The 10,000-nt window shown below is 40.9% G+C and overlaps 1 protein-coding gene across 1 annotated transcript in view; it reads right to left on the bottom strand.

The window, feature by feature from the left end:
- Window positions 1-8,038: 8,038 nt before the first annotated feature.
- anp32e (acidic (leucine-rich) nuclear phosphoprotein 32 family, member E) overlaps window positions 8,039-10,000 on the bottom strand; it is a gene marked incomplete at its 5' end in the record, with an annotated part of 5,062 nt that continues 3,100 nt past the window's right edge. The window contains 2 exons of the mRNA XM_080045369.1: window positions 8,039-9,257; window positions 9,750-9,795. Of these exons, the coding sequence (XP_079901495.1) occupies window positions 9,163-9,257; window positions 9,750-9,795 (141 nt within the window). The 3' untranslated portion in view covers window positions 8,039-9,162. The remainder of the gene's footprint in view (window positions 9,258-9,749; window positions 9,796-10,000) is intronic.

Raw genomic sequence — 10,000 nt, 5'->3', positions numbered from 1 at the left:
TTACCCTTTCAAAGTAAAAGCTTCATTCAATTTTTATAAGACACAGATATATCGACACGCACACACACACACAGGCCTACATTAGACACACACAACACACACACACAAACACACACACACAAAGAAACATCAACACACACACAATAAATAAAAATACACACACACAGAAACACACACACACACACACAGAAACACACACACACACACACACACAGAAAGGGGTCGATGACATCACTGTGACCTCAGCGTTGATGATGTAATTCTGCTGATAATAAACAGGAAGTATTTATAGATTCGGTTGCTACGACGATCGCATTCTCTGTCACACACACACACACACACACACACACACACACACACACACACACACACACACACACACACACACACACACACACACATATAGTGTGTATATATAAGATTAATCCTCACACACACAGGCTGCCCATAGAGTCTCAGTCACAGCAGACCCGGGTTAAATAAAGCTTGGAGAATTCAAAAAAATTTAAATGAGTTTAAATCAACCATTAATTTTAATTTTAATTTGCTTCTTCACCAGGATTCATATATTTCTCTGTGTGTGTGTTAATGTGTGATTTTCTTTACGAGTGGGTAAATATTATTGTTTAGTTTAGACCCTGATAGTGAGAGAAGGCAGCGACCAATCACACACTGAGGCCCAGTAGCCAATCAGAATAGAGATACACTGTGGAAGCCAAATGATTGATTTCAGGATTTATTGTATATTTTGCATTTGTTTGTTGATTATTTAAATGATTTATGACTTAATGACGACTGTTTGGAGGATAGGACGGTGCGTAAAACAAACGCATGGCGAGGGCGTCTTCTAATCTACATCAGCTGTGCCCAGTCGGGGAACTGGGGTTGCGTTCCGAATCTCATACTCTTTCTTTTTTCTATTCTACATACTACATCCGACGATAAAAAGAATCTAGTTAGGATGCAGTAGGCATACTATTGGGACATACTTTACTCTCTTATTCCATCATAACATTGCGCCTTGATCTTGCCTCTTGCTTTTATATCCGTCTCATCCCAGTTTGTTTTCATATGGAGGCTTCGTCGATGTGACGTCACTTCACGTGCGCACTGGATTGTGGGTCAGAATTGCCCAAATAGGATGCACTTTTCAACACTAACAATCTTGGCCGCATGAAGTAGGACATCCGGGTACTTCTAACCATCCTAAATCTGGCCACAAGAATCGGGACATCCTAAATCTTTTTTCTACAAACTATATAGTAGAAAGTATGCGATTTGGAACGCAACCTGGGTTCCCAGGTATGCAGTCGCACTGTTTTTAGACCGCAGAAAATCAGCCACGCAGCAAATCAAGCACAAATATCGATCGCCAGGTAAACGCACCGGCCTATTTCTCCTCCAAGCCGGAAAGAAAATGCTCAATTGTCTGTTGAGCCAGAGGAAGAAACAACCTTTACTTACATCTGCACTGATTTACTTTCATCTGCACTGTTTACTGTCTGCACCGTTACTGTAGCTACTGTTCATTTCATCTTATATCTTAATTTAGGTTAAAGTTTATTGTAGCTACTGTTAGTTTTTATATTTTAATTTAGATATATATCTTAATTTTAGCCTAATGTATGTTTAATGTATGTCTTGTTTTATGCTACTGGATACCTGAATTTCCCTCGGGATAAATAAAGTATCTATCTATCTATCTATCTATCTATCTATCTATCTATCTATCTATCTATCTATCTATCTATCTATCTATCTATCTATCTATCTATCTATCTATCTATCTATCTATCTATCTTAAACTGGAAAGAAAAGTTGTGGTTAATGTGGGCGGGTCTAGCAGCGCACTTTCATTCATAATAATATATGAGTTTGTTTATATTAATATTTGAAAAACTCAAAATATGATTAAATGATTTGAACAGTTTAGGGTGAAGGTAGAGAGAGAGAGAGAGACAGAGAGAGACAGAGAGAGAGAAAGAGAGAGAGAGAGAGAGACAGAGAGAGAGAGAGAGAGAGAGAGAGAGAGAGACAGAGAGAGAGAGAGAGAGAGAGAGAGAGAGAGAGGGAGAGAGAGAGACAGAGAGAGAGAGAGAGAGAGAGAGAGAGAGAGAGAGAGAGACAGGGGAAAGACAAGAGCACCATCTACAGGTCACACTGAAAACACTCAAACACACACTCACACACACACAAACACACACACACACACACACACACACACACAGAAACACACACACACACTCACACACACACACACACACACACATTGGAAACACACACACACTCACACATTGAAACACACACACACACACACACACACACACACACATTGAAACACACACACACACACATTGAAACACACACACACACATACTCAGGATTTAAGACACTGCGGTGACTAGACTTAAACTTGAATTACATTAGCCTATATTTAGATACATACTGCTACGTGTGTGTGTGTGTGTGTGTGAGAGAGAGAGAGGGGGAATGAGTGTGTGTGTGTGTGTGTGTGTGTGTGAGAGAGAGAGAGAGAGAGGGGGAATGAGTGTGTGTGTGTGTGTGAGAGGGAGAGAGGGGGAATGTGTGTGTGTGTGTGTGTGTGAGAGAGAGAGAGAGAGAGGGGGAATGAGTGTGTGTGTGCGTGTATGAGAGAGAGAGAGAGAGAGAGGGGGAATGAGTGTGTGTGTCTGTGTGTGTGAGAGAGAGAGGGGGAGTGTGTGTGTGTGTGTGTGTGTGTGTGTGTGTGTGTGTGCGTATGTGAGTGTGTGTGTGTGTGTGTGTATACAGTATATACATTTCTCTCCTCTCCTCTTCCTCCATTAGTGGCGTCCATGTTTTATTGATGTGTATCAGCAGATGGAAGCCGCGTCGCCCCAAAGCATTGTGGGTCAGATTTCACACACTGTTGTTTGTGTGTGTGTGTGTTTCAATGTGTGTGTGTGTGTGTGTGTCCACTTCAAACACTTTACATTATTTTGGTTTAACATATGTTCTAAAGCTGAAAAAATATACTTGTGAGGACACTCATTTCCATAATTCATTCCCTAGCCCCTTACCCTAACCCTAACCATCCAAACTAAATGCCTAACCCCAACCCTTACACTAACCCTAACATAAACCTAATTCATACCTGAACCTTAAAACCTAGTGTTAACCCTCAAACAGCCCTTTAAAGGCCTGTCCTTAAAACCTAGTGTTAACCCTCAAACAGCCCTTTAAAGGCCTGTCCTTAAAACCTAGTGTTAACCCTCAAACAGCCCTTTAAAGGCCTGTCCTCAAAACCTAGTGTTAACCCTCAAACAGCCCTTTAAAGGCCTGTCCTTAAAACCTAGTGTTAACCCTCAAACAGCCCTTTAAAGGCCTGTCCTTAAAACCTAGTGTTAACCCTCAAACAGCCCTTTAAAGGCCTGTCCTTAAAACCTAGTGTTAACCCTCAAACAGCCCTTTAAAGGCCTGTCCTTAAAACCTAGTGTTAACCCTCAAACAGCCCTTTAAAGGCCTGTCCTTAAAACCTAGTGTTAACCCTCAAACAGCCCTTTAAAGGCCTGTCCCAAAGTGAGAGCCGGACTAAATGTCCTCACTCTTAAGGTCTAAAGCTGAAATTAACGGTTCATAAAGTCACCATGAAAGCAAAGCTATTCAAAATGAAATGCTTCTGAAGTCGAATGTAACTTTCATATTTATTTGTCGTTTTTTTCAATATGTTTTCAGGTTTTTCAGTCCGTCCGTCCGTCCGGTCCGTTGCTGTGAACACACTGGTTGTGTTCCGAATCTCCTCCTCTTTCTTTTCTCTATTCTACATACTACATCCGACGATAAAAATAATCTAGTTAGGATGCAGTATGCTACTATTGGGACATACTTTTACTCTCTTATTTCATCATAACATTGCGCCTTGATCTTGCCTCTTGCTCTTATATCCGTCTCATCCCAGTTTGTTTTCATATGGAGGCTTCGTCGATGTGACGTCACTTCACGTGCGCACTGGATTGTGGGTCAGAATCGCCCAAATAGGATGCAGTTTTCAACACTAACAATCTTGGCCGCATGAAGTAGGACATCCGGGTACTTCTAACCATCCTAAATCTGGCCACAAGAATCGGGACATCCTAAATCTTCTTTCTACCAAACTATATAGTAGAAAGTATGCGATTCGGAACACAACCAATATCTCGTAAACGCTTTGAGGGATATCAGTGGCTGTGTTGTAAAAGCCCTACTAACGTCCTCCCTCCTACATACTCAACATGTATATACTACATACTAAAAGCCCTACTAACGTCCTCCCTCCTACATACTCAACATGTATATACTACATACTGTCTACTTAACGATCCATTGTGTATAAGAGGTTTGTCGGACCGTTTACACTGAAGTATACAGGGGCAATAAAGAATTTAAAAAATAAACTTCTGTCGTTTGAAAGGAAGCGATGCATTGTGGGGCGGTTGCCTAGGTAAAGTAACCTATCGATCCATACACAAAATCTTCCCTTAAGTTAGTGCTCATCCGGGAATTTCTCGCCTACACAAACTCACATACACAACCACAACATACTCAAATTGACGTCAAAATGAGTATGAGTAGGACATTTGTAGGGCTTTTAGTATGAGTAGGACGTTAGTAGGGCTTTAAGTATGAGTAGGACGTTACTAGGGCTTTTAGTATGAGTAGGACGTTAGTAGGGCAATTAGTATGAGTAGGACGTTAGTAGGGCTTTTAGTATGAGTATGACGTTAGTAGGGCTTTTAGTATGAGTAGGACGTTAGTATGAGTAGGACGTTAGTAGGGCTTTTAGTATGAGTAGAACGTTAGTATGAGTAGGACATTAGTAGGGCTTTTAGTATGAGTAGGACGTTAGTATGGCTTTAGTATGAGTAGGACGTTAGTAGGGCTTTTAGTATGAGTAGGACGTTAGTATGAGTAGGACATTAGTAGGGCTTTTAGTATGAGTAGGACGTTAGTAGGGCTTTTAGTATGAGTAGGACGTTAGTATGAGTAGGACATTAGTAGGGCTTTTAGTATGAGTAGAACGTTAGTATGGCTTTAGTATGAGTAGGACGTTAGTAGGGCTTTTAGTATGAGTAGGACGTTAGTATGAGTAGGACATTAGTAGGGCTTTTAGTATAAGTAGGACGTTAGTATGTCTTTAGTATGAGTAGGACGTTAGTAGGGTTTTTAGTATGAGTAGGACGTTAGTATGAGTAGGACGTTAGTAGGGCTTTCCGAACACAGCCTTTATGTTTTAGGGTCAAAGAGCAAAATAAATCTAGAAGTATATATATTTTTAAACTTGAATTCATCACAAACAAACAATTTACAAACAACTTTTTTTCTTTCGTATTTTTTTAATTCAAACCCCTCAATATAACACACAACAAGTCAAACACGGTTTTCCCCACAGACAGACAGACAGACAGACAGACAGACAGACAGACAGATAGACAGACAGACAGACAGGCAGGCAGACAGACAGGCAGACAGACAGACAGACGGACAGACAGACAGACAGGTTGGAGGGAGAGTAACAGTCAGGGGTCAAAGATAAAACTATCACCTCGCTGCAGAAAACATAAAAACAACATAATCTGTAAAATGTTTAAATTCATTAAAAAGAAGTAAAACCCTGAAACTGAGCCGAGTCTATTTACACATCGCCTTGGAAACCAGAGTTACACTCTTAAAAACAATATGATCAACTTTGAGCCTAATCTGAATGTTTATAGTGTGTGTGTGTGTGTTTGTGTTTTGTGTGTGTGTTAATGTGTGTGTCTCTTTGTCTGTCTGTCTGTGTGTGTGTGTCTTTGTCTGTGTGTGGGTGTTAATGTGTGTGTGTGTCTCTTTGTCTGTCTGTCTGTGTGTGTGTGTCTCTCTCTTTGTCTGTCTGTGTATGTGTGTGTGTCTCTTTGTCTGTGTCTGTGTGTGTGTCTGTGTCTGTGTGTGTGTCTGTTAGTGTGTGTTTTGATGAATACAAATTTTTCTTTTAAAAACTATATATAAAACAGCGAGTTTTCTAAAAAAAAAATCGTCATATCGGATTTTTCAACATTTTCAAAAGTTTAAAAATCTTCCCCATGTTGTTGCAAAGTCCGAACTTTTTTTTAATCAATTTTTACGATAAATCTGACGAAAACAATACGCCTTGTACGCCTGGGTCAGCTGAGAGCCCGTTGTTCAAGGCCATTAGAGCCAAAACACAACAGACAAAATGATTATCACAAAAAGGTTCAACCTCCCTGACTCTCCTGTCACTGTGTGTGTGTGTGTGTGTGAAAGTGTGTAAGTGTGTGTGTGAGTGTGTGTGTGTGTGTGTGAATGTGTGTAAGTGTGTGTGTGTGTGAATGTGTGTAAGTGTGTGTGTGTGTGTGTGTGTGAAAGTGTGTGTGTGTGTGTGAGTGTGTGTGAATGTGTGTAAGTGTGTGTGTGTGTGTGTGTGAATGTGTGTAAGTGTGTGTGTGTGTGTGAATGTGTGTAAGTGTGTGTGTGTGTGTGTGAATATGTGTGTGTGTGTGTGTGAGTGTGTGTGTGTATGTAAGTGTGTGTGTGTGTGTGTGTGTGTGTGTTTTAAGATAAAGAATAAAAACTTGTCTTTTAAAATGGGTTTTGATTTTTTTCATATTTTGTGTCATATCAGAATTTTTTCAAAGTGTAAGAATCGACCTCCCTGATCGACCTCATGCGCTGGAACTATCTATACTATACTATCTATGGGTGGAAACGAGTTGATTTTAAGAGTGTAACAGAGTTTACAGCTAAAATGAAAGAAAAAATTTGAAGCTGCAGAATCCCACGCAAAGCAGCGACACCTGAATCAGACATGACAGATGTGTCAATCATTCAAGCTCCGCCTCCTCCATAGACGTCCACTGAAACTTTCCATAATCATTCTCAGCACTATTCTGAAGGTTATCACAGAAGGATTTGTTCATGTGTTGTTCACTGTCTGATTTACGAGACATTTTCTTCTTTAAAAACATGCTGAAAATGCATTTTTAAGACCTGTACATATTAATTTTATTTATTATTTAAAAAAGCTGTTCTGTAAAAAGTTGAAATACAAAAAATATTAGATTCAATGTGATTAACAAACTGACAAAGTTTCCTGATGATTTCTATAATTTAAAAATCGGACCCTATTCACCGGCAGTGTCTCAGGTGTATTTCTCATTTTTCCTCTGATGATCATAAATTACATGTAACAGCAAAACGAGACCATCAGTGCTAAAGAATGCTATTTTTATATAGTTTTTCTTAATGCCTTTGTCATGGGTATACGCTCACCCAGGAACAACAGCTGGCGTGGTAAAAAACACTACCGCTTTAGTCCAATGGGGGGCGCTAGAATGAACACACACTGAAAGTTCCTCAGAGCAGCTTTAAAGTCTAATTTTACTAAAATCGGACTTCTTGTAAAATAGTAAACTAGTTGAACCCTGAACGCACCGTGGCAGTTGGTCTGTGTGGAGAAGGCGGAGCTAGAAGTGTGACATCATAAGGGGGGGACGGTGTGACATCATAAGGGAGGGACGGTCGGCAGTTTAAAAAAAGTACAAGCCGCTCACTTTCACATCAAACAAAAAAAAAACAAAAAAAAAATCTTTAGTAACATTCCCACCCTCCCTCCCGCCCCTGTATTCTCCCCTGGGTAACCCCCTACAACACACACACACACACACACACACACACACACCCTGCGTTCCAATCCCCATACTTACATACTATTTAGTATGCTAGAATTTTTTTTTAGGATGTCCCAATACATGCACGTCAATTGTAGTATTCTGAAAATACATAAATGCCCCACTAACTCCAATAGCATTTTGGAGCATTCGTCTTTATTCTTGACATTTCTCGACATAATGAAAAAAAAAATCTTCCTTATCTGATTTTGTTTTCTCTCTCCTGTCTGTGGCCCTAAAACTCTTCTGTACTTTAGTATGTGGTGTAGTAAAAAGACTAAAACTCTTCTGTACTTTAGTATGTAGTGTAGTAAAAAGACTAAAACTCTTCTGTACTTTAGTATGTAGTGTAGGAAAAAGAATTGGAACGCAGGGACAGGGACACACACACACACACACCCACACACACACACACACACACACACACACACACACACACACACTAGGGTTATGACGTCATCTCTACAGCAGTATGTGTGTGTGTTACTAACAGGTGAGGTCATTGCTATAAAAGGTTCAAACATCAAGCGGAGACGTGTGATTGGTTGAGAGACACACTGAAGTCCAGTTAGTGTCCAGAACTACAAAGATGGCCGACATGATTCTTCTTCTTCTTTGTTCTAAAGCGGTAGATCAGAAGTCGGTCGGTCACTCACAGACAGACGGAGCGATATGATGGACACACACACACACACACACTCTCTCTCTCTCTCTCTCTCACACACACACGCTCTCTCTCTCTCACACACACACACACACTCTCTATCTCTCTCTCTCTCTCTCACACACACACACGCTCTCTCTCTCTCACACACACACACACACACACACACACACACGCTCTCTATCTCTCTCTCTCAAACACACACGCTCTCTCTCTCTCTCACACACACACACACACACACACACACACACACACACACACACGCTCTCTATCTCTCTCTCTCTCTCTCAAACACACACGCTCTCTCTCTCACACACACACACACACACACACACACACACACACACACACACAGTAAAAGGTTTTTTTTAAAGGGAGGAGAAGTGTTGAGACCTTAATATTAATATATTATCTAAAAAAATCTAAAAATAAAGATTTCACTATTCCAGACCGAGTCGTTTGTCCCTGTAGAGTCTGTCATGGAGGTTTGGACTGCAGTGACATCACAGCAGACGGAATGTGACATCACAGCAGACAGAATGTGACATCACACCAGACAGAATGTGACATCACACCAGACAGAATGTGACATCACACCAGACAGAATGTGACATCACACCAGACAGAATGTGACATCACATCACACCAGACAGAATGTGACATCACACCAGACAGAATGTGACATCACACCAGACAGAATGTGACATCACACCAGACAGAATGTGACATCACACCAGACAGAATGTGACATCACACCAGACAGAATGTGACATCACACCAGACGGAATGTGACATCACAGGATAATCAGGAAGTGTTTAGTCGTCTTCATCGTCATCGTCGTCATCCTCCTCTCCCTCGTCCTCCGCGGCTCTCTTCCTCTTTTCCCCCTGAAGGCCGGGAGCAGCAACCTCTGTAACACACACACACAGCAGGGAGGTTTAGAGAGTGTGTGTGTGTGTGTGTGTGTGTGTGTGTGTGTGTGTGTGTGTGTGTGTGTGTGTGTGTGTGTGTGTGTGTGTGTGTGTGTGTGTGTGGGGGGGGGGGTGTGGGGGTGTGTGTGTCACGAGCACCCCCTATACAACCATCTTTAACGGACATTATCTCAACATTAGTAATTTCCCAATACTCTGAACCAAAAATCTCAACTTCTAAAACACTTTACATCAACTAAACTTTCCATAATCATTCTCAGCACTATTCTGAAGGTTATTTCAGAAGGATTTGTTCATATGTTGTTCACTGTCTGATTTATGAGACATTTTCTTCCTAAAAACATGATGAAAATGGATTTTTAAGACCAGATTATATATAGCTATAAGTTAAACATTTTACCCCATACACCTGCAGTTATCTAAGTGTAAAACTACAAAAACTACAAACGCTCCCACAATGCTTCACTCACCTTCCTCGTCCTCCTCTGCGTAGTCGTCTTCATCATCGTCATCGTCCTGACAGGAAGGGACACACAGTCAAGATACTTTCACAATAAAACACTTTCAGAAGGAGCTTGATTCTGATTGGACGACACTAATGACGCTCTAACTATTCAGTAGTTGTAGTTAAAGGTGGAGTCAGTGGTTGTGTTCCGAATCGCATACTTTCTACTATATAGTACGGTAGAAAAAAGATTTAGGATGTCCCGATTCTTGTGGC

The sequence above is a fragment of the Ammodytes marinus genome (genome assembly GCF_949987685.1).
Source record: "Ammodytes marinus genome assembly, chromosome: 17".
NCBI classification, from domain to species: domain Eukaryota; kingdom Metazoa; phylum Chordata; class Actinopteri; order Uranoscopiformes; family Ammodytidae; genus Ammodytes; species Ammodytes marinus.
The sequence above is the reverse complement of the archived record's forward strand: the minus strand, read 5'-3'. Positions and strand labels throughout refer to the sequence as shown.